Source organism: Psammomys obesus, unplaced genomic scaffold, assembly GCF_907164565.1.
Source record: "Psammomys obesus unplaced genomic scaffold, mPsaObe1.curated_primary_1811, whole genome shotgun sequence".
Taxonomy (NCBI): Eukaryota; Metazoa; Chordata; class Mammalia; order Rodentia; family Muridae; genus Psammomys; species Psammomys obesus.
The window spans coordinates 13,486,274-13,512,394 of NW_026596064.1; the positions used below are offsets into that span (position 1 = coordinate 13,486,274).

Below are 26,121 nucleotides of genomic sequence, written 5' to 3' on the forward strand. Positions count from 1 at the left end.
GAGGAGGAGGAGGAGGAGGAGGAGGAGGAGGAGGAGGAGGAGGAGGACAATGACAATGACAAGGAGGGGAAGGGAGCAAGGAGAAGGAAGAACACAGGAGAGGCGGAGACAGGTGAGGGGGACAGCTACAGGTGGCAGCTAAGAGCGCAAGCCTGTACAGGCTGAGCAGTTCTAATCCACAAATGTAAAACCCAGAATGCTCTGAACACACCGCCTCTCTTGCTGTGCTACTTCAGGTTTTGGTATCAGGTGTGTTCAGCAAGCTTTCAGAAGGTGCTGGGACCCTCAGCTGTACCCTTGAGTCACTCTATAACCTCAGAGTTATAATGAGTTCTTAACATCCCTCAATTGGAATTATGGCTAGTAAACTCTATCAGATTATCATGAAGACTACATAAGGCAATGTGTTTGGCAAGTAGCAGGTATTTAATTTAACAACACCAAAGCCATCGAATACACACTTAACAGTGTTTATACTTACAGTGAGCCAAACCTTCGGTGTGGGGAAATCACCTATACTGCTTCAGGCTTACTTATTATCAAAGAAGGGAAAAGTGAAACAGAACAGAAGGCAAGATTTGGTTTATGTTAGGACAATAGCATACTTAGAATACCAAGTCTGATTCAATTATTTCATAGAGAAGGGAACCCAGGGCCAGGGATGCTCTTAGAAGAGAATATCTAGAACAGAATCCTAGCCTCCATTCCACTGACAGAAGGCAGCAGATGCAGAGAGACAGGGCACTGAGGAGCCAGGTTGCCCTTGGGGAGGGGTTCTGCATTCCAAATTGGTCTTGTCTACCACCTCTAAACACAGCCTACAACCCTAGACCCTCCAGAGGGGTGTGACTCCTGTTTACTCACACTCCATTGCTGTACCCACTGGCCCTTCATGAGAAGGGAATCCACAGGCCTTTGATTTCTGAGATTGCCACTCAGAGTCAAGAGAGCCATAAGCAAGCAGACAGCCAGGCAGGAAGCCCTGGATTAGAGTTAATCCCCTTGCTTCACAGGCACTCCTCTGAAAGAGGCTATGGGTCCCCTGGAGATGAGGCAGAGCCAGCTTCAAGGAGCTCACCAGGCCTTTATCTGCTCAGGGAATCTCAGCTTAGAGAACATTATCTTTGCGTGTTTTTTTCTCTGATAGGCACTGCACCAATCAGATCCATGGTGGTTCTGACAAACCGTCAGAAGAGCCTGGGGACTGGTGTCATCCGGGCTTCTTAACGCACCCCCTGAACCCGAAATCAACCTAATTAAGCAGGGTTATCATTATTTTTTTCCTGAGTGGCAATCAAACCTTAATTAATACCCTGTTAAAATGAACTCCTAGGGGAGCATAAACATGCACACCCCAAATGAGTTCCTCTGCCAAGGGTGTTACCACACAAGCTGCTAAGTGGGCCTCCTTCCTGTCCACTTAGTCAGTCTCAAGAGTGCCCCCTGGTAATCAGCAGTGGAAAGCAATCACAGGTTCGCCACCACCTCCTCCTAGGGCACCTCTGCCCTGCCAAGTACTTTACAGGACCCCCTTTCTCTCTCCCCCCACCCCCCGCCTCCTTTCTCCACGTGGTGAACGGCCCTGTCTTGGGTTTACCCAGCTGATGTGAAGGGCATCTCTGTCAGGCTTCCTCTTCTGCCCACCATCTCTCTTCCGGACAGTTTTCGTGCCCACCTCTCTGCCCCCTGAACCACAGGCCCTACTGGAGAAGACTTCAGTGTTTTAAACACTCAGTGAAACCATGCTGGGGAGGTGGCTCAGTGGCTGGGAGGACTTGCTTCCAAGCCCGATTACCTGAGTTAGAGTCCCAGGACCCACGTGGTGGAAAAAAAGAGCCAACTCTCACAGGCTGTCCCCCCCACCCCCCATTTATGCAATGGCACGCTTAGTATCGCATTCCCCCCCCAAAAAATGTAATAAATATTGTATTTTAAACAATCTGTGATGTCAGAACAGAACACACGTGCAAAGTCTGAATGCTCCTTGCTAGCAGCAAAAACACCTGATGGAAGTTTTGAGACTAATTCCTGACAGGAAGAAGCAACCAAGAGAATCAGGGCAGGCAGTGGCGCATTTTTATATGCCCTCTTTCACCTACTACTTCTATACCAGAGATTTTGAAATTTCTTGAACTGCAGGCAGAATGTCCTAGCGTAAGTTCCTAAAACCACCTTGCCTCCATCACTCTTCCTTCTACAGGGAATTTGCTGCGTTTGGTGTTAACCTAAATGTAGGTTAATTGAAGCAAAATACTCGGAGGCTATCCTCCCCTACCCCCTTAGGACGCTGGTTAGACCCGGGTCCGCCTTCTGCGGAGCATGGGCACCGTGCCCCCTCTCCCCTTACCTCTTTGGTGTGTGTGTGGAAGGAGACCGACATGTCCAGGAGGAGCTTCCGCTGCTCCACCCTGCGCACGAAGTCTTGGATGCGCACCTCCAGGTGTCTGGCTGCCTTGTAGATCTCCTCCGGGTCACATTCCCCAGTCTGAGCCAGCTGCTCCGCGGCTTCTAGGAGCTTGTCGGCGTTGGTGTATGTATTCTGCCAGCAACGAGAATGAGGCAGAGTTAACTGGCAGCCAGGGAACAAGCTTCGCGCCTTCTGACAGCCCACCCTGGGACTCCCGAAGGAGCGGGTACGGAGAAGGGGAGGCTCTGAGCTGACAGCTCCCTGATCTGGCACTACTCTTGAGTGCGCGCAGCTGGCACCTCGCCCGCCTCCGAGCAGGCAAGCAGTGGGCTGCTAGGCACACTGGTTAGGAACCTCACCTGTTTCTGGGATGTCTCAGAGGCGCAGCGTCCCTAAAGATAAGAAAGGAGGCCTGTGAGAGCCTCCTTAACCCTTTGGCTCAGATCCCCCACCGTCAAGGAGCCCCTTCCTCTTCCTCACATCTCAGGCTGCTTCTGGCAGAGTTGGAAATAGCACATCCATAAGGGTGCTCTGTGAGCACGCTTCTATATGAGAATCATGTGAAAAAAAAAAAAAAAAAAAAGCCAACTAGGAGGCTTGCTTTGGCCCCGCCCACCAGCTCCCCACCACTCTGGCGTTTATCTTTTGGAAGGAAGGGAAGGAGGCCACAAGTAGAGGGAGGAGCCCTGTGCTGGGCGCTTGCCAGCAGTTTAGCAGGGAATCTGGTGGGTTTACCAGGAGCTGCTGTGTCCCATGCACACAGGTACGCGCTCCTGTGAGCCTCCAACCCTATGGTACACAGGGTGGCGTTCTCAGCAGCATTTCGGAAGGCAGCCCCTTTGCAGTTACTGCTCCTCGTGATGGCAGCCATGTTTCTAACCCAGTACTGCATCGTGTGCCACAAACACAACTTTTCCTTAGCGGCCTACTCTTGACCCGACACATTCTCACATCCAACCCTTGACTCAGGTTCACGTACATTTACCCGCAGCCTCAGGTCAGCACACTGCCCTCTGTCGAGGAGCTGGTGCTCACCTTAGGCTATCTGGATCCAGAAGCAGAAGCTATCTATCATCACAGGCAAGGTGAGCAGAGACCTGAAAGAGGCTATAGCAACGACCAGATGGAACTCACTTTGACTTCCCTGAGTGTTACAGAATGAATTGCGGCCTAGAAACTAACGCCAAGGGTGACCCTCTGAAAGCTACCGACCCAGCTTCTTGGTTACTGAAAGCATGAAGCTGATGATTAGGAATTCCCAGAGTGGTCCCAGGAGAATCCTTGAGAAGTGCCCATTCACAAGTAACTGCCCGAGGCCAGTGTCATCCTAATGTTGGCCAGATAGGATCCAAGGGGAAAACCATCTGTGCCAACCAGGTAATTCATGAAACAACAACAAACGGACTAGACTGGTGTAGAGAAAGGGGCTTTTTCAGGAAGTTAAAGAATGTTAATTCTAGAGAGGAAATGATGGAAGCCACTCAGAGTTACTGGAGAAATGCGGAGATGAGGAAGAGGGGCAGAGGAGGAAAGACCTCTGAGGTTGCAAGCCAGGTTTTTAAAAAAGAAAATAAAAAAGTTGCATATGGCACTGCATATAATATTCAGTTAATAGACCCATATTTCTTGAGAAAGTTTTTTTTTTTTTTCTTAAAGAATTCCTAAAGTTTCTGCCTTGAACCCTAGATAATCTCAGGTGCACCTGAGAAACCCAAAGTTAGAAATCAACATTTTATATAAAAAAAGTTACATCTTGTTGCAAAGTTCACGAAACCAGTGTGGCTTATAAGCATGACTTAAAACCAATAAGCAGGGAGGGGAAGCCTATTTCACATAGGGTGGCCAGCGTATCCTCAGAATGCTAAGGCCATAACTGTTTTTAGCACAGGCAGTTCTGCTTCCCAGAAGTCCCCCAATTCCAGGGAAAATATTTAGGCTGGCTGATCATGCTAATACTCATAGCATTATAATCATCTTGGGGGGGGGGGCAGGAGCATGTAACTTTTACTTTGTCTCAAAGGAGAATAATTCACCATTGAGAGAAATAACATGATAACACATAAATGAGGCAAGTAACATAGCAGATAACTGGGAGCTAAAGTTTCTCGACAAAAGGGAGAAAAGGAATAAAAGTGAGGATAAGAACTACATAAGAGCGATAATAAGCAAGTATTTTTCATCTTGCCAAGAACGCTCCTAAAATCTTATGCATAGATCTCCTTTAATTCTCACAATAACCTATGGATTGATGCATTTTTCATCAGTTGCTGGCTAAGGTAACACATCTTCAAAACGGCAGAACCAGCCCTGCCCACAGCTGCCCGCAGCTGTCTGTGGATAGGTGTGATTCGCCTGACGAGGAGGAGGAGGGTTCAGAAATGAGACACTCTATTTGTGTCCATATTTATCCTGCATGTTTATCCCGCACCACAGCCATTAGCACATGGAAAAGGAACCACATGTGCCCATGTCACCTTCTAATGCCATATGAGTCCCCTTAAGGAGGGTTCTGTGTCATATTCGTCTTTGCTTCCCCCAGGCCAGGACCTATTCACTATCTGGTACACAGTGAGTATCTACCTTGGAGTGGGCAAGAACAGAGCTGTGTGAGCGTGGCAGGCTGGGAGAACTGAGCCAACCTAACTAAAACTGGAGACAGGCAGAAGTCAGGATTGGTGGTGTAGAGAAGGGCTGGGTGACAGGTTTCGTAGAGAAAAAGGGATGATACAGACAGACAGAAAGGCAATGATGGGTATGGTAAAAGCCGGGCTCCCCGCTGTGTCTGTGTTCAACCTTGTCCCCGATTATCACCCAAAAGACCTCTCAAATCCAGACCCAGCAGACCTCCCGACTACTTAAAAGTGTTTTGTGTTTTCTCATACCCTAGGGATAAATGACTTAGCATGGCACGTGGGGCCCTTCTTCATCGGATCCCTGTTTTCCTCTTCTGCATCACATCATCCCCTATGCACCGTCTGAAAACAAGGTTTGCCTTTCCAAAACCTTACCCAATGCCTCTCGTGTGGGCCCTTGCACCCATTTCTTCTGCTTGGGATGCACTTCCTTTGTTTCTCTACACAACCAACTTCCATTCCCTTCTTCAGAACTGCTTCCACATACTTCCTCCAGAAGCCCTTCCATATGCCTATTTTTTCCCCTGAAGGCTGACTTAGGATCCCTTTTCTGGGCTCCTGAAAGTGATCTATGCTGTCCCTTATTCCCATGGTACCTGGCATATTCTCCTCTACTTAGAGCCTGATAATGTCTTCCATCTTTTTTCATTAATATCTAGCACCAAAAAAGTGTCCCATAAATATTAGTGAATAGATTAATAAATTAAATAATATATTCATCCCCACTGATCCCCATAAATTATAAGACTTTACATGCTTAAAACTCATGTTTAGTTGTTCATTTTTACTTAGTTGCTCTGATCACCTGGTCCAATCCCCAAATAAGAATATGTTTGGAGAATATCAATTGAAATATGGCCAAAGAAATATACTGACCCAAAATTGGGGCAAGTACTGACAAGACACTTACGCTCACCTTCTCACCAAATCAACAACTGGTATTGCCCCAGGGCCAGGCTTGACCTCACTCTGACATAACTCTCGGCATGTACTTGTTTCCCAGTCACCTAAGCACTGCCTTGGCCTTGAGCCCTTGCCTGTGTTTCCCACCTGACATGACACATTCCGTTCTGGGGTTCTGATCTTTCAGCCATTGGGTCTTTCATAGAGGGCTTGTGGTAGCCAAAGCCCCTGAGTCATAGACCTGGGCTATACAGGTGGCAACAGGCTCTTTTATTGTTCCCACGCCTCTCTGCACATCCAGGTGAAATACTACTAATAATTTAGCTCTTAAATCTAAGTTCAATTCCCTACTATAGTCTTGCTTCATTTCCTTTTTGATTGCTCCCTAGGGATGTTACAAAACATTCTAGGATAGTTTATCTAAAATTGCAGGAATTCTAGCAACACAGAAATTGTTTCAGATTTCCTAGGATAGAACAGAAGGGCAGGGGGCATGCCTTTTAAAAACAAGGGGGAGAAAGACAGTGAAGAAAACCTATCTGTAACTAAGAGTCAGTTGCCTTGATAATATGAAATTAGCCCTTTGACTTTATGTCCTGGGAGGAGAAACGCTGAAAGTGGCTCTTACTATTCAAAAGTGCTCGTGCATCCCAGAGAGCAGGCTTGATGGAAGGACAGTAGGGGACTCCTCCCCTACCCCCTAATGATTATTTTCAAAGTCCCATGGCTGGAACCAACATGATTTGAAGGAAAAGAAGCAAAGGAATACATACATTGAGGTGAAAGGAGCCATGGAAACATGGGCGCTAGGGAAACAGACTTGTTAACTAAATTATGAACTGCCACCATCAAAATCATATACCTTACACTGGGACAGCACTTTATCGCTGACAACACAATCTTCTGCTCCTTCCTCACCCTTTCTGGGACAGACTTTCAGAAGATCTACCTGCATGTGAAGCTGCCTGAGGCTAGAAAAGAGGCCACGAAAAGGGATTAGATAGTGGTACCCAGGCCTCACAGAGGGCTAGAAGTAGAATCTGTTTCCACCACTCAGCCCTAAAACCCCTTGAGGCTCATGGGATTTTGGTACTGTACTCAGGAGGGTCTTGCTTTGAACAGGTAAACTACATACTCTTTTTTTTCTTGTCTATCAAAATTTAAGGTTTAAAAGGATCGAACTTTTCCCAAGCCACTTAACTGTGTCCCAGAGAACTTAAGATATTTGTAAAACTAAAAATACTCAGCAGTGGTCAAGACAAGTTTCACAATGTCTAGCATAAACAAAGGAAAAAGGTCTGCAGCCATACAAAAAGGTGGAAAGCAACTTGTGTGAAGAGAATATATATACACATATGTATATATGACAGTAGACAATCAATAGTCCACTGTAACTATATTTCACATATTCAAAATATAGAAAACAACAAATAGAATCCTTTAAGACATTTTTACTCTTAGTGATAACAAATGCGCTATATTAGACCACTGCAGAAGACCACTGAGCTTGAAAATGTAAACAGTAGGAACTAGTCAGAAGCTGGGGAGATGGGCACAGCACAAGCATGGGGACCTGAGTTCAGATCCCTAAAACCCAGGCAAAAACTTGGGTGTGGCAATGTGAATCTAAAGACACCAGTACTGGGAAGCAGAGTCAGAGAAATTCTAGGTCTCATCAACTAGCCAGTTTAGCCAATCAGTGAGCTCCAGATATAGTGTGAAATCCTGTTTTAAAAATAGGACAGCGAAGGGCTGGAGAGATGGTTCAACTGCTAAGAACAATGTCTGTTCTTCCACAGGTGAAACTCACATGTCCTGAGTTCTATTCCCAGCAACCACATGGTGGCTCACAACCATCTACACTGGGATCTGATACCCTCTTCTGGCATGCAGGTGTACATGCACATGTAGAATAAATAAATATATCTTAAAAAAAAAGGATGGCGAACAAATTAGGGGAACATACGCCCAATATTGACCTCTGGCCTTCACTTGTGCAATGCTCTCCAAACACACCCTCCCATTGCTATACATAGCAACTATTCAAACTGAATAGTTGAAACTATGAGAAAAAAAAAAACCCACAAAAATGCTCAAGAATCATGCACATAAACCCCAGATCAAAAAATAAATATATAAGTCTTAAAAGTAATTGGAGTGTAAAATGTATGCTATATGCAGAGGAACAAAGATAAGGATGAAAACAGACTTTTATAGAAACAGTACAAGGAAGATGATGGCAGAGCAGGATCCTTTACAGCACTCAAAGATAAAAGCCGTTTGAAAGCAGAATTCTATACCCAGCTAGGTATTTTTTCACAAACAGCGGTTAAATACTTTTCAGATATGCGAATATAAAATGATTCGTCATTAGCAGGCTTATATGATGAGAATATTAAAACGGTGCCGTCCTGGGGCTGGGGAGAGGGCTCAGTGGGTAAAAGGGCTTAACTTGAGTCTAGATCCACACAAGTCCTGAAAAGCTGGATGAGCACTGGCGTCTACTGGATCACCACTGGAGAGGGGAGCATCTCCAGAAGCTTGGGGACCAGCTAGCATAGTGTAACAGTGAAGGCACCCCAACTCAGACGAGGGAGAAGCGTAAGGGCCAACATCTGCGGGTCTTCTAACCTCCACATGTGCACGGTGGCATGCATATACCTGTACCCACACATGGATGCGCATGTGCGCGTCCACACATCATGCATATACACAACAAAAAAGTAAAAAAAAGAAAATTCTTTGGAAAAAGGAAAAACGGTGTTATGTTAAAAACTGGATTTTATACACAAGAATAAAGAGTGCTGGTAATGCTAACTAACTGACAAATATATGTTTTCCTAACACTTAAATAATCTCTTTTCCTTAGAGTTGACTGTTTAAACAAAAGCCATTAACAATCTAGTGTGGGATTTACAGCATCACTATATGTAAAATATGACAACAGTAGCACAAAGTTTTAGAAGGTAAGTGGAAGCATACAATATAAAAATGGTATCACTTGTAAATAACTGTGACAAGTTTAAATACTATTTACCTTAAAGCAGCTATTAAAAAAGCTAGTAAGACAATGGAGGAGATAAAATCCATCACCGAACATTTGCAATTTATCACAGCAAAAGGCCAAAAAGAAGCGAGAAAGGCAACATCACCACCAATAAAATACATAAAACAAGCTCAGAGGCAAGCAGATCTCTGTGAGTTCAAAGCTAGCCTGGTCTACAGAGTGAGTACCAGGAGCCAGGGCTGTTTACACAGAGAAACCCTGTCTTGAAAAACCAAGGGACGGGGGAGAGACATAAAACAAATGGAAACAAGATAAGAGATTCAAGCCCATATTAAATATCAACTGTCAAAATGTCATAGTCCCAATCAGCACTGTCAGTTTGGATAGAAAAACAAGTCCAAACTATATACTTATGCAGAATGTTCTTTAAATCTATAAAGTAGGTTTAAAGTAAAAAGGATTTAAAAATAGCATGATAACCATAACCAACAGAAAGTCATGTGGTTATATAAACACCAGATACAGTAGATTTGGGAGGGAATAATATTTCCATGGAAAAAGAAGGTCATTTTGTACTGATCAAAGGATCGGTTTATCAAGCACACAGAATAATGCTAAGCATTTATGTGGCTAAAGACGAAGGTTCAAAGTGCTGGAAAAGACACTGCTAATTATGCAAGGAGAGAGATACAATTGCACAGTTACAGTCAGAGACTGCAATTCCCTCTCTAAGTATGTGAGAATATCCCCAGCTGGCTTGGCCTGCTTAACTTCTATGGGAAATCTGCACAGCTATCGCGAGCGGAACAAACATTATTTCTGAGGGCTCGCAGAACGTTTACTGAGGCAAAGTTTATTTTTCAGTCATAATGGCAAACCCAAAGGGATACAAATCACCATGTTTTCTTTCTGACTATATTATAATTAAATTAGAAATTAATGACAAAAGTATCTGTGAAAAATCTCCACAGTTAGAAACTAAATAGTGTATTCTGAATAGCCGGCGCCAATTAACCCAGGTGTCCATGGTATGCTGCCTTGGGTTAGGTAGGGCCTTTGCCTTCATAACCTCCAGGTTGGGGGAGCGAGCATAAGCCTCTACTCTTAGTTTCATCTTTAAAGTGGAAACTTGGAGGCTCAGGGAGGTAGGAGTCTCTTCTTTATAGAATGTTATGTAACGACAAAACAAGCCAAGTCTCTTATCTGTAAACTTCCAAGTACTTTTCACGGAACCACATTCTCCAAACCGCAACATGGAACCTCCACCCTTTCCTCCCCTCATCATTTTGTGTTATACTTCCTCATTTTCTAATTGTGACGCCACCGCCGTTCACTTGTAGCTGCCTTGGTTGCGGTGGCTGTGAAACACATCTCCAGCGCACGCGCACTGTTTCCCGTGTTCTCCCTGCACAGGGGCTTCCTAGCTTACTCATCTATCTCAGGACCCATCAGTGCGCCTGCTAGGCCCCGGGCTGTCCTTCCAGTGGTCATTTGAAGGGAAAACTGCTGGGCAGCAGTAAGTCTCTGAAATGCATGTTCCCCTTCTGGGCAGGCTGTTCCCACCTCTCCAATCAATAGTTGGAGAAAAATTCTTTGTAGGTGATATTTCCCAGCTCCACTTAACACTAGCAACATGTCTTCCCAGTAAATGGGAGCTAGGTTACTGGGATTAATTTAAAAAGACTCACCTGAGCGTACAATATGTTTGAAACATGGCACTGATATGGCATACCCTTGTCAACCAATGAGGGCAATAGGGGTAGATGTTTTTTGGTGTCTAACGTGGGGCACCGGGCAGCTCTCCATCTGACTCTTGCAGGAAAGTTATGGGGACCGACAGTGACCATGGAAGAGTGGCCTACAGTGGGAAGCTCCAGGAAGGAGAGGAGGAAACCATTCCTGAGTACCAGTGATGCACTCACCAACCACACTGCGTTTGCTAGAAGGACATCCTCACACACGCTCCGAAGAACGGAGCAAGCAAACCATAGCCTCCTCCATGAAGGCAACTTCTATGTCCAAATAAGGCGTGTCTAATGAGGAGTCCTAGCCAGCTGCTCCTTACGTTGGACCCCGTCCATACAAATCTTCAGTTATAATTGGGATTGATACCAAAAATAACTGGAGTAGATGCCAACACTTCCCAACACAAATATAGCTTGGGCAATGCAATCGTCTCTGGGAACCTAAACACCAACTTTATCACTTTTACATATGTAGTCATCACCCTGTCCATTCCCATACATAGCTCGACTTGTTAGAGAGTGCTTTCTTCTTCATATCTAAAATGCCTCAGCACCTTTTCTATAAATAGTTTATTTTTAAAACTTTGAATCTCTTAAGGTTTTATTCTCCTAAAAGAAAACTCTCTTAGTCTGTTTTTTTTTTTTTTTTTTTTGCTTGTTTTCTGCTACAAAAGAATACCTGGTTAGCTCTGTATTTTGCTGTGTCATCAGAAGACAGGCGGTAGAAGAGCCAATAGTGGACCAGATTTGTTCTTTCATAAAGGCACAGATCCCACGTAGGGTGACGGAGCCCTAAGACCGCATCACCTCTTAGGTGCCCCCCTCTTAATATTGTTACAATAGAAATTAATCTTCAGCATGGATTTTGAAGGGGACAGACATTCACTGATATCACTAACTTTACATGTTTAATAATGAACCTAACGACCAGTGAGACAGCTCAGCTAGTAATAAAAGGCACTTGCTGCCAAGCCTGAAGATTCAAGGTTGATTCCTGGAAGACATGTGCTGGAAGGAGGAAGGGCAGAACAGACCTGACAAGTTGTCTTCTGACCTCCGTAAACGCCATGATTTGTTTGCCCATGTAATACATTAATGTAAGAATATGAATTAACCTAGGCCTAGAAATTCTAAGAAAGAACAGCAGTTGTTCTTTTACAGATGTTTTTCCCCTTTCTAATCATCAATAGCACTCTTCATTTACACACTGGGCTTCAAAAGCACTCCCCAAATGCTTTTTGTCTTATCATGGGCTGGAACTGAATGCCTATGCACTCTCGGTAAAGGGAGAAAAGGAAATAATGAGAATTAACTACTAGCAAGTGAGCCATGAGCACAGTAACAACAATGAAACTGTACTTTGCAACTAAATGGCATGGCCAGCCCCAGGGGCTGTCACCACTAGTCATAAGGTATGAGTGGACAGAAAATACTGGGTTCAGCCTGTAAAGAAAGCCCGGTTAGGACACCAGAAAATATGGCAGCCCTCATAGGACTGAGACCTAAGAAAGGAAAAACTCTTCCACAACCCCAACACACTTCTCTTTAAAGGGTTAGAGAAGAACACTCAGGGGCAGATACCATGCTGGAAGACAAGACTGGGGATGCCCAGGCTAGTGCTGAGATCAGAAAACAAGAAATACAGTATAGACTACCGGGGGACTAGAGGCCAGAGGCTGCCTGCAGCCGCTGCACGGGACAAACCAAAGGGAACAGTAGGGCTCAAAATGCAGGGGTATGCCATGACATAGACAGGAAGCTCTGAAGATCACAAGAGAAACATCTCTTCTCACTGGGCTGGCGCTCTGTGTACCCAGCTGGCATTTATACTGCAGCTGAGAAGCAAACCTCACTATCCTGGAATTGGATAACCTGTCTCTGCTCTTCTAATCACTCCCCCCCCACACCCAACTACACACACACACACACACACACACACACACACACACACACACACACCTCAACTGTACTCAAATCAGCAAAATAACGAGGGGAACATGTGGTCTCTTCATGAGACCATGAACAAAAATAAAGTTGAAGAAGACAGAGTATCTGGAGGCAGATACACAAAGTGCCAGTGGTCCTGGCCCTCTGGAAACTCATCCTCCTGTGGAATTTTCGAAGCCAGGGAATCAGGCAGGAGGCATGACAGCAGCAGTATGGCTCGGAATGAGGCCACCTGCTGCAGGGCTTGGCAATCAGAACGATGGCATGGCGGGGGATGGGGGTGGGGGTGGAAGGGAAGTGCACCCGGAGTGATGTTCTCTCTAGAAAGATGGAACTTCCAAGTGTTGCTGTTTTTCCTGTTTTCCATATTCTAAGTTTGGCTGCCCGTGGGAGGTGGTGGGAGTGACAGGGAGAAGGCAGGGCTTTGGAGAGACAAAATAGCTTGAAAGTAGATCAGAACTTGGGGCTTGTGGGTTTATTTTTCTCTTCTGTCCCATCCCTAAAGAGGCATAGAGGGCAAGGCCCAAGGAATGGTGTGACCAGTTGATCAAAGCAGAGGCCACGACCTACCTTTCTCCCCACCCCCGGCTGGTGAGGTGTTCTAATGCCTTCCCCTTGTCTGGGTCACAAACGTCACAGGGTGGCCACATCTTAGAGGTTGACAGTGGCCCACAGACTCTGAGGTAAGGTCGCTGGCCCTCTTACTGACAGCATTTCTGCCTACCCTCCACCTTTCAGGGCTCTGTACTCCTCCCTTCCCACCAGTCTTAGTCCATTCACGCTGCTCTGGCAAATACCTTAAACCACATGGCTTTTGAGTCGCAGAAATCTCCAGGCATCAGCTGGATGGGGGGGGAGGGGGTCTGAGAGCAAGGTGCTGGCAGACTTAGTGTCTGGCATGGGTGTGTTTCTGGGTTCATAAGTGGTGCCTTTTCACCATGTCCTGGAATGGTGGGAAAGGTCTTCGGGGCAGTAACCCCATTAATGAGACTTGATCATCTCTCCAGGGCCCTGCCTCTAACACAGAAATTTTGGGAAATGTGGAGGAGACAACAACACTTAGGCCATAGCACCACTCTCGTGTCTTAGTTACCCAGCCCTGGGGTGATGCACAGATGATAAGGACCACTTTTTCAACAGCACCCTGACTCATGTTTTGGGCCTGACTGTGTCTTCCTTGAGGGGCTCTTCTAGGTTGAGTCCTGCCCTCACGAAAAAGACAGGTCGAAGCTCTCTCAGTACCTGACAGTGTAACCTTATTTGAAATACTGTTCTTACGGAAGCAGCCAGTTAAGACTATATTGAATAAGGACAGAATGGCCCATAATACAGTAAAACAGTATATATAATACAGGACTGCTTTCAAATCAAAAGACATCACGTACGGAAACATATACTCGCCATGTGTCATGAAGGGCAAGGCTGGAGCACAGCAGATATAAGCCAAGGGATGCTAACCCTACAGCACCCTACAAGGAGCCAGGCACATCCCGGTACAGACTCTCCCAGACGGCCCTCAAGAACAACTCAGTTCAGTGGATATTCGCATCTTGGACTTCTAGCCTCCAAACCTGCGAGGAAATGGGCATCTGCTGTTTTAATCCCTCTCGACTATGTCACATGGCTAAGACAGCCCTAGGAAGCAGCTGTCACACTTGTCCTGCATAGAGCAAGGTGGTCAATTCTTAGCCACTTCTTCCCCAGACATGGCAACCACGGATATTTCCAGATGTAGACGAATGTCTCAGAGCGAGAGAGGAGATAAAATTGTCTTCCAGTTGGAAACTCCAGGACTGCAAGACCAGAGAGGAGGCCCCATTGAGAGAATCACCCGACTCGGCCTATAGTGTGTCTTTGCTATTCTTTCAGATGGCGAGGGCCTAGAGAAACCATCCAGTCCTGTGGTTCTCATGGGGTATGGATGAGAGGGTAGTAACAGGCTGGCAGTGGGGAGAAAAAGAAAATTCAGAGCCTGCTTCCAAAATACTTAGGATGGGCTAATGCCAGTCTTTTACCCATGTTAAAGCCAGTCAGTTAAAGACAGCGCTCAAACTTGGGCTAGACTTCAAGGGTGACTGGACACAGTGGCGTGCACCTGTGACTCCACTGCTCAGGAGGCCGAGGCAGGGAGATTGGGAACTTGAGGCCCGCTTGGGCTGTGTGATAAGATCCTCTTTAAACTGAAACTCTGATGGGGATTTATTTTAGTTGACACAGTGCTTATCTAGGCACACGGGAAGGCCAGAGTTCAATGCTCAGCAGCCCATAAAAATAGGTGCAATGGCACATACTTGATACCGGGGCAGAAAGATCAGAAGTTCAGAGCCATCTTCAGCTATACAGTAATTGGTTTATAAAACTGCAAATTGTATTTTTTAAGGTGTGTGTATGTGTGTGTGTGTGTGTGTGTGTGTGTGTGTGTATGTGTGTATGAGCTAGCTTTCCATCCCCAGACTACAGATTAGTGATAGCCAAAATGTTTATTAATTAGACACAGTTTACCCTACCCTCTAAGCTCAGAGGCCATCACGGAATAAGGGAGTGGAAAGATTGTAAAAGACAGAGGTTAAGGAGAACTGGATCAAATCATGTCCTCTGCACTTATGAACTCACAGTAGATGTGGCTGCCTGCCCAAGATCAAACCAGTCAACACTCCAGCGCTCCAACACCCCAGGAGAGGGATGAGGATCACGAACCCCTCCCTTAAGCTGAGGAACTACTGGCTCCTGGGGCAAGGTGGGTCAGTTTTCTTTAAGGGTCTGGGCCTTAAAGAAATCATTCCAGTGGCTGCCCCCCACCCCAGTGTATAAGCAACATGAGCATACTCTGCGTTATAGAAACAAGAGGAAAAAGAGGACACGAGTTAGGAGTGGTAGGGGAGGGAGGCGTTAGAAGGAGTGAAGGGTGAGCATAATCTAAACACATAGTATGCATTTATAAAAGTCTCAAAGGATTAACACAATATACTTACAAAAAGAATATTCCCTATAGTCTCCCATCCTCATGGTAGGGTATTATGTGGTCACCCTAGCTCCGTATTGAAAGACCATTTACGGAACTGAGAAAGTGAAGGAGTCATATAGAGCCAGTCACGGTTCTAACTTTATTATCTACTTTAAAACTACTACTGACACTGGCTGCCAGTTCAGCATCCACTTAGACATATTCCACATGGTCGATTATCCTATTATACCAGAGAAGAAAACTTAGGGAAGGAAAAGAACCTGAGGAAGTTCTCATAGTGGCAAATGGTTGATGTTGACTTGGGGTTCACCACTGACCAAAAAGCATGCTTGGTATTCTGCTGGGTACAACTTATTGGTCAGTATTAACTTTAAATGGTAATATTAGCAATGCATTTTCTTTTCTACTACTCCTTTGCTTTCTAATTATCCTATAATGGACACACATTGGTTTTACTAGTAGGAAAAAAGAACCCGCTTGTGTTATAAAATTTACACGCAGGGCATTCTCAATCAATCTAAAAATAAACCGATTATATTCTCATGCTTGCTCACTTATCTGCAAGAAGAAAGGTATTCAGGATATTCATGATTACATGGGAAAGGTGGGATGAGGAACAGAAAAGATTAGTAGCTGTTTTTTCATGTATCATTGCAACATTCTACAACTAAAAGGGATTTTTCCAAAATTAAAAAAAAAAAAAAAACACAAAATAAAATAAGCTTCAAAAGATAGAGGCTAGGATTCAACATATTTGTCAATCAAAAGATGATGATTTGAGTGCACTTAAAAATGCAAGTAAGTATCATTATACCTGTATTTGGAGAGCAGTACGTTTTGTCTGGCCAGCCACAGTGAAATTGACACATAGCCTGTAAGTTTTGCTTCAGCTCCAATCAGATAGTTCCCCTTTCCCAGTGCGAATTTGATGACATATTCATCATAGGTGAGAAGAAGCATCGTTTGGATATGATATATGCACGCAAAAGGAGATTGGATTAAAAGCACTCACCTATGAAACCTTAGAAATTTATTCTTCCTGGCAGAGTGCCAGAGGCATACATTCATGACCCTCAGATGCTTTTCCCAGAGGACAAGCGAAAGAGAGACTAGTCAAAGGAGAACACTTATTGGTGAGGCAGGTTCCGACTTAGAGTGCCTGCCTGACACAGGCTCTAAGTTTTAGTTGAAAGGCTTCCTCATTGCTGCCTGTGCTGACTGACTACGCTTCCTCTATCGGCGCTGACTACGGAGCTGGCAGCAGCATGCATGACAAGCACGATCGCTGGTCCTTTCTGTGGTGTTTCCAGGGATGGGACTGGCAAGCTGGTGTGGATTGAAACACTTAAGTGTCTGCAAATAAAAACTTGTGAAGTAAAGGTGGAGTGTGACGTAAATTCGAACCAGCTAATGGTGAGGCCCAGGGCTAGGAGAATCAGCCCCGCTCCTTCAGTTTCGCTGTTCCACTCTGGAACCGAGACTCTGCTGTAGAAACTACCCTCCCTGAGTGCACTGTGACAGATCATCACTGCTGCAGGCTGCTGGGACGGCCTACGGCAGGTAACGCTCCAAGTCGGATAGCCTGAGGTTGAGCCCTGGGATCCACGTGATGGAAGGAGGGAACTGACTCCTGTTGTCCCTGAAGCTCCACATGCCTGGGTGAGCGAGTGCGCATGGGCACATTTGCTCAGGCACGAGCACGTTAAGTAAACACATAAGATGTGATAAATACTTATTGAAACCATCATTATCTCCTGAGAGGAACATGGCCGTAGGACAGGAAGCTGCCTGAGGGCCTGCAAGGAGTGATGCATACCGCTACAGGGTCTGGATTCATGATCAGGACCCCCCTGAATGCAGGCCAGCCTGAGAGCTGCATTGCCGTGTTGGAAGGAACCCCCGGTGAAGGTGATAAGAAGTCCAGTCTCTCTGCCGGGCCTTGGCAGGATCTCTACTCATCACTGGAATTAGCGGGCCCCAGGGCATCAAGAAGAGCGGTAGCTATACGATGCTCTGTATGTAAGGCCTGGGAAGTCTGGACTGGACTGCGGAACTGTGCGTCATTTGCCATCAATAAAAATGAAAGCGGAATTTTGGCAGGAGATCCTCAGGGTGAAATCTTAGCTCTCTATAAAATTCAATTATGTAGAGCAGTTCACTCTCTAAGGACATGAAAGAAATGAGGTGTGACACGAAGTACAAATTGGTAATCTAATGCCAGGGGCATGCTAGGTAAAGGAGCTACCAGGGCAAGATGGGGAAGCCTTGGAGGTTTTCAGTAGGAAATATGCTTCGGAGCCAACTTTAAAGTCTAAAATGTGAGGCCAAAGGCAGTAATCTTCCAAGCAGTCAGAGGAGCCTCGGTGAAAGGTTGAGATGACAGTGAAGGGCGGTCCAGCCAGGCTAGTAAGGGAACACTGGCTGCAGAGCGCCCCCTGCTGTCCGCAGACAATTATGGTTTGGAAGTCACAGAGGTCAGGTCAAGTGGTCACTGTGAGTTCAGCTCCCCACCTACAGTGTGGAAGGCGGACAGCAGGGTGGGGAAGGGGTAAGGAGTGAGAAAGACAGAGGAAGGAGACCTACTGTTCCCAATACAAAGCATCATACTGTTTCCATTTGCAACTGCTTTGCCCCCAAACTCTCACTGACCCAACTTACATAAACATGAGAACAAAGAAGATCCTTGCTCAACACATCATTAGCTTTAGCTTTAGAATGTGGAAAGGAATCCAGCTAATCCAGTGAGCAAGCCTGGGAACCTGGCTCTCAATCAGTGAAGTAGCCCAGGGCATCAAGAGTTCAGTCAGACTGAGAGGCGAATTCCCTCTCTTGGGAAACTCCCAGTTTGTTGCAGTATCATCAATCTCTTCTGTATCTTTAGCTCGTCTTCTGTGAATATGTTCCAGACATGATCTCATCCAGTCACAATATCTCCTGAATAACAATGATAACGATTTACATTTGTTCTGTTCTCTAAATCGAAAGGCTACCAAGCATATTATCATGCTTAATGCCTACATCAAGTAAAACGGAACAGACATTATTCCCACTTTGCGGATGTAGAAACTGAGGCTTCGAGAGGCTACACCACTGGCAAGGCAGCTCTAAGCCTCCTACCCACAGGCCCTAATCCCTGTATCCATCCCACTGAAGCTTATTCCCCATACAGAGAAGAAGGCAGGAAGAATCTGTACTTGGCATTCTGTAGATGGGGAGACTGTGGTACCAACTGATCCAATGGCCTCCATGGAAGAAGCAGAATGAAGAAAAAGGGAACCTAGAAAACTCTCCTGTGTTCATGTCACCTGGTGCCACACTGGGTACCCTGAAGCCAGGATAGGATATAATTTTTTTTAAATAAATTCTACATTTTGACTCTCCCTAACCTTATAAACTTGCGGAACTTTCACCAGAGTGATGGCTACAGCAGGCAGATCAGATCCAAGGGATGATTGAAAGGCAGCTAGTTGATTAGAAGGCAAACTTCTGGGACTGCCTGTGAGGATGTTTCCAGAGAGGATTAGCTAAGGAAGGAAGAAATGCCCTGTATGGGAATCACCATCCCACAGCCTACAGCAGGGGATGCCATGAAAAGAGGCAGAAGAAAGCCCTTGGCTATAGAACCACTCTGTGTTTCTGGGCCAGCCATCTCTGCCCTGCTTCCCCCCATGCTCTGCTTCACAGAACGGAAGCAGTAGAACTCAAAAATGGCAGGCTAAAATAAACTTTCTCCCTCTAATTTTTTTTTCCTGTCAGGTATTTCCTAACAGCAGCAAAAGGTCTAACACAAAGTGGATATCTGAATAGTCCTTTCTTCTTTAGCTAGAACTTTTTAAGCAAATGAGAATGACCCAAACTCATATACTTTTAGACAGAGTTCAAGCCTCATGGAGAAGAGAAACGAAAATGGAACAGGCCATCACATGGGTTCGGAGCTCTCTTTTTAGACTTTCTCACTGCCTCCTCCCTGGGTGATATTTTCAAATTCTAGGCATGTGATGGACCAAAGTCCACCAGAGCTATTTTAGTCTGAATCTGGCGTTGTTGAGTCTAAGATATATTGTACAAAATAGCCCACAACGTGAAACACAATGGACTTATGTAATTAGAGCTGAGATAACCAAAATTTTGTGTTGTTGGCTCCTAGACTATAGAAGGACAGCTGTCTATCAATTCCTACATAAACCCCACAGGCCATGTGTTGGCTTAGCGTTTGCTTTGTGTATCCAAGGTAAACATAGACACCAATGCTGACAAGGCTAGGATGCCCCCCCCCCCCCCGCTACCTGGAGGAGGCTGTAAATACTCAGATCCCTTCATCCAAACCTGGCTCCCAGGTGGAAGAGCTCAAATTTCTCCTGTCAGAACTTGGCAGTAGGTTTTTTCCTTGTTGAAAATTTATTCCAAACAAATGGCTCATGAAAAATGCCTCCAGTTGCTCGCTGGCAGAGAAAGAAGGCACAGATCTGCCTGGTGGGTTGTTCTGGTTGGTGATGTAGTTTGGGGTTTGCATAACACTGCCAGGAACCCTTTCATTTAGGGTCTTTGTAGTGCTCCTCTCCCAAGTTCTTCAATAAGCTTACCCTTTAGATCAGACACTCCGGCCTTACTCCTCTTGTCCTGAGCATCACACCCAGGAAGAAGACATTGACTAGGAAAAAGGAAGGGGCTTCAGATCTCACAGCTTACTAACTCTCCCCATCTCCACTGCAATTAGCATCCTCTACCCTGGCAGGGTTTACAGGCTCAGAGCTCTAATTCATACTCCTGCAGTGAGGAACATGGAAGGGCTTGGGAGAAAAATTGCCATTCTTTGATGCCTTCTCTTGGAAAAAAATACGGTGTTTGTGTTTGCTTTTTTGAAGTAGGGTCTCATGTAGCCCAGGCTGGCCTCAAACTCTTGATCTTCCTGCATTCATCCACCCTCCAACAAGTACGGAAATCATAGGTATGTATTATCATGCTGGCCTGGGGGAAGAGCTTCTCCATGAGTGGCTCAAAACAGGCTCTCTTTTTCCAATGCTTATTTTCCTTCTCTTTATAACCTTGCAATTATAACCAGCTTTAATAACCTATTAAGTTACTAGAAGATGGAAAAAAATAAAAAGTATTATATTAAAGACTGTGTCGACAAAGAAAAATATCATGCATTCATTAACGAGGCTATCTCATTAGAATTGCTAGCCAGGAAATATACCCATACACACAAACTGAGAAATATTTGGGAGAATAAACACCAAGTATTAGCAACTGTGAGACAGACAACTGAGTGGGTGGATTGTTTTTGTTCCTTTTTGCTTGTCTGAATTTTCTATATTGAAAACATGTAGCTTTCACAATTAAAAATAAAAGATAAATAAAAATAACATAGAAACGTCCTTTAGAAAAACAATCAAAAGAAGGCTCGAGTCAGCCCAGCTCTCTTGGTTCCTCCGAATGGATGTGTGCTGGAAGGGGGGGGTTCTGAGTCAGCCTGCTGGGCTCAGATCCTGCTTCCTTTACTAAGCCCAGTTCCCCAGCTGCAAAGATGACGGAAACATTATCATTAACTCTGTAAGAGTCGTTTCCAGGATCAAATGGGACTTTTCCTCATTAAAGTATGCTTCAATAATCAGCAATACTTAATTATTCTTGCATGCTCATCATCACAGAGCAGGTCTGAAGTCTCTTAAAGTGGGATGGATTGCTTTGCGTGGGGTCTGTACAGATTTCTCCTTGCTGTGGGGTCTGTACAGGTTTCTCCTTGCTGTGGGGCCTGTACAGATTTCCCTGTGTGCACATTTATCATCAGCTTCCTCTTGGCCCCAGCCTAGACAAACACTGGTCTTACACACCAGTTACACTCCAGAGGCTTGTCCTACTGACACAGAAACAGAGGAAGGGAAAGAGAAAACTGTTTCTCTTCATCTGGGCAAGCTGACCTTTGCTGTAATTAATTGTTGAAAGGTGTCGGAAGGAATGGCTTACCTTCAGAATCAACATTGGCAGAGGAAGCAGCTCTCCTCTAAGACAGCCTTCCTGACTTCCTTTCTAGGGCCTGCTGGTGCTCCTGAGAGCAGAACTAGTCCTCCTGTGTGTTCCTCTTAGTGTGCAAAGCAAAGGCCATCAGCGCACTGTGAAACTTAGTGCTTACGCTTACTTGGAGGATGGCCACCAAGTCGGAGAGTACGTTAGGAGGGCCAGTTCACTCTCTCTTGGTTCTAGGTTCTTCTCTCCCTCTGCCTTTCTTCCTTCGCTGGGACCCATGATGAGCTCAGTTCTAGTCCAGTTATAGAAGTCAAGGAGACTAGAGCATCTCAACAAAGAATGGCCCTTTGTATCAGATCTCCAAAACAGTTGCATCAGATCTCCAAAACAGCCAGCCTTACCATGCCCTGAGGCCTGTCTTGACATCTGTATTTCTGTCCTTTTTCTAAAAGCCAGCATTTCATTACCTTAGCTGGTGCCCTAGTACCAGAAGCTGACATCTGAGTTACAGTCCAGTGGTTGTAAGTTCTTTGGTATAAACTGGCCATCTTCTTCCTTGAATCTGTCAACACTATTTGCTCCTGGAGGTCTAGCTGCTGAGTATCCCTTGCTGTTGGCAGGATGTGCCACTACACTATTGGTTTTGACTGGTCAAACTAGGTGATTACTTCTTCTATAACACCTCCCTTTGACCATGATTACCAATATCTGTAGCTGAGCTGTTTCCTTGGCACCTCGCCATCTCAAAGCTCAGACTACTCTTAAATCCAGTCAATATAGTTAAGTGAACCATCTCAAGAATTTATTTTGTTATTTATTCATTGATTGTTCTTAGGATTTAACATAAAGCTTTATGCATGGCAAGTAAGCAGCCTTTCATTGAGCCACAACACCACGCTTCTTTTTTTTTTCTTTTAAATCTTTTTTTTTTTAATATTGAGATAGAGTTTTATTGAGTCGTTCAGGCTGGCTTTGAACTTATACTTTTCCTGCTTCATATTCATGAGTAGTTGAGATTACAAACCTGCGCCACTAAGCCTCTTTCCCAACTGTCTTGAGAGATGATAGTATGGCACTTGGTAATTTAGCCTATAACTGACTAAACTCTAGATGTAATCTATCTGACAGCCAGTAGCCATGCTAACGGGAGCACAGGGAACAGGATATTTGAGTGTTTTCTATGACTCAAACCCTCTATTGAATACTTTCCTTTTATTTTTAAATAACATTAATTTTTATTTGTAAGACTCATATTACTCTTCAGGGTATTGCTGTCATTTCAGAGGGAAACAGACTGATGCTCAGAGAAATTATGTGACTATAACAAGGTACAAGGTTCAAAATGTAAAGTATGGCAGTACTGGGCTGCACAGATAAGCTATTTTGTGCTAGAACATAAAGTTGTTCATTATTAAACAGACTAAGTTCCAGCAGAGAGCAGAGCCATCTGTCTCTGGATTGTTTTCTTCAGGCAGTGAAGGGTAGAAGGGAATCAGATGGCCCCAGATCCTAAATCTGTCAACTTGAGCTAACTCATCTCTTTACCTCAGATTTCTTATCTGTATGAGAAACACCTACTTCATGGGATATTTTAAGGTTGACTTTTTTTAAAATGATAATTTAAAAAAAAATAGAGGGAGTTCTGCAACTTAGCACCCCAGATAGGGACCCTCAGAGCCCATTTGCTCTGTCCACCCGGCCAGCCATCCTGTCCACCTTGCCTCTCTGGAACCACAGATGCCAAATTACAACAGACATAAATTATATCCGCCAAAACTATCAGGATAAAGAAAAAAGCTTCATGATAAAAACAGATCTAAGGGGAGCTAGAGAGATGACTCAGTGGTTAAGAGCACTGGCTGTTCTTCCCCAGAGGACCTGGGTTCAATTCCCAGCATCCATATAGCAACTCACAACTGTATGTAATACCACTTCCTGGGTATCCGACACTGTCACACAGGCATACACGCAGGGAAAACACCAATGCACACTAAACAAAAAAAAAAAAAAACTGATTTAAGGAATTTATGTTCACTAAGTCAGTTCTAGAAAAGGAATATTTTTGAACAGATTGAGGTCCAAAAGTCCTCAATAGCACACCAGGCAGCAAGGACAGTTAAGAGGGCACAAGGAATAAATAAATAATTCTAGAACAGTAAATCAAACAGTCTAAAAAAACAATACTACCGCAACAGAATAATAGAAATTAATAAACATTGTTCAACAATAACTCTCAACATTAGCAGTCTCAATTCCTCAATAAGAAGACACAGACTAACAGAATGGATTAGAAAACAGGGTTCAGCTTTTTTACTGCCTCCAAGAAATACCTCATCATCCAGGACAGATACTACCATAGGATAAATGGGTGGGGAAAAAGTATTCCAGGCAAATGGAACTAAAAAACAAGCAAGCATAAGTATTCTAATATCTGATAAAACAGACTTCATGCCAAAGCTAATTAGAAGAGCCAGAAAAGGAGATTTCATATTCACAGACCAACCAACAAGATATTATAATTCTAAACATTTACACAGTAAACACAGGAGCACTCAGTTTCATAAAAGAAACACTACTAGAGCTCACACCAGAAATTGGCCCCAACACAGTGCGAGTGCCTGGTTTCAATAGCCCACCTAGACAGGTTATCTCAAAGTAGCTGGTTATCCAGACAAAAACCAAGCAAAGAACCTCTTGTGTTATATGCTATCATAAATCAAATGGATCTAACAGACATTTATAGAACTTTCCACATAAACATTAAAGAATGCACTTTCCGATGGGCATAGTGGCACTAACCTTTAATACCAGCACCCAGGAGGCAGAGGCAGGAGGATTTCTGTTTCAGGCCAGCCAGAGCCACATAGTATTTGAGACCCCATCTCAAACAAAAAGGCAAAACATACAATGCACAACAACAACAACAACAAAAAGCATGCTTTCTTCTTAGTCCATGGAACTTTCTCTAAAATCAATCATATATTAGGACACAAAGCTAGTCTCAATAAATTTAGGAAAATTTATCTGACCATAAAGGAACTGAATATGAATGAACAACAGTAGAAATGGCAGAGAGTACACAAACTCATGAAAACTAAATTTAAGACTTTATTCAGCAAAATTTGGCCAACACAGAAATCAAGAAGGAAATTTAAGAAATTCCTAGAATTGAAAGAAACTGAAAACACAATATGTCAAAATCTGTGGGACGCAGTAAAGGCAGTCCCAAGAGAAAAGTTTACAGGACTAAGTGTCTATATAAAAAACCAAAATCCTAAAACCCTGGAGTGATTTCATATCAGTATCTTAAGGTTGGACCTGAAGGCTTTGGAAAATCAAGAACAAGTAAGACCCCAAAAGAATGGATGGGAAGACACCAAAAGAATAATCAAAATAAAGGCTGAAAATAATAAAAAAAGAAACACTTATTCAGAAAGGCAAAGAGGATGGACAGCAGAAGAGGGAGAAAACAGAGAACAGGACAGGAACCTACCACAGAGGGCCTCTGAAAGGCTCTACCCTGCAGGGTATCAAAGCAGATGCTGAGAATTATAGCCAAACTTTGGGCAGAGTGCAGGGAATCTTATGAAAGAAGTGGGAAAGATAAGACCTGGAGAGGACAGGAGTTCTACAAGGAGAGCAACAGAACCAAAAAATCTGGGCACAGGGGTCTTTTCTGAGATTGATACTCCAACCAAGGGCCATTCATGGAGATAACCTAGAACCCCTGCACAGATTTAGCCCATGGCAGTTCAGTGTCCAAGTGGGTTCCTAGCAAAGGGAACAAGGACTGTCTCTGACATGAACTCAGTGGCTGGCTCTTTGATCACCTCCCCCTAAGGGGGGAGCAGCCTTACCAGGCCACAGAGGAAGACAATGCAGCCAGTCCTGATGTGACCTGAAAGGCTAGAGTCAGATGGAAGGGGAGGAGGACCTCCCCTATCAGTGGACTTAGAGAGGGGCATGGGTAAAGAAGGGGGAGGGAAGGTGGGATAGGGAGGGGAAGAGAGAGAGAGCTACAGGGGGAATACAAAGTGAATAAGCTGTAATTAATAAAAATAAAAATTAAAAAATTAAAAATAGAAACAAAGCAGGAAAAAAACAACAATTAATGAATTAATGAATTCATGAATTAATGAATTAATGAAACCAAAAGTTTGTTCTTTGAAGAGATTAACAAGATAGACAAGCTATTAGCCAAATTAACTGAGAGAGAGACACAGAGAAAGACTAAGACTAATAGTATCAGAGAAGACAAGGGAAGCATTACAACTGAGACACTGAGAAAATCCATAGAACCATAAGGACTCACTTAAAAAAATCTATAGCCACGAAAATAAAAATAAAATTCTACCAAACTGGAGAATGTAAAAGAATGGGTGGATCCCTAAATATGTATGACCTACACTGAAATTAAATCAAAACGAAGTAAACAATCCAAACAAACCCATAACAACCATGAGATAAAGCAGTAATTCAAAATCTCATCTATTTACCTATCTATCTATCTATCTATCTATCTATCTATCTATCTATCTATCTATCTA

General features: G+C 44.3%; 1 protein-coding gene across 11 annotated transcripts in view; it reads right to left on the reverse strand.

The window, feature by feature from the left end:
- Kalrn (kalirin RhoGEF kinase) overlaps window positions 1-26,121 on the reverse strand; it is a 575,471-nt gene that overhangs the window by 266,736 nt on the left and 282,614 nt on the right. For all 11 annotated transcript variants that reach the window (XM_055624991.1, XM_055624990.1, XM_055625009.1 and 8 more), the window contains one exon: window positions 2,348-2,539. In XM_055624991.1, coding sequence (XP_055480966.1) covers window positions 2,348-2,539 — 192 coding nt within the window. The remainder of the gene's footprint in view (window positions 1-2,347; window positions 2,540-26,121) is intronic.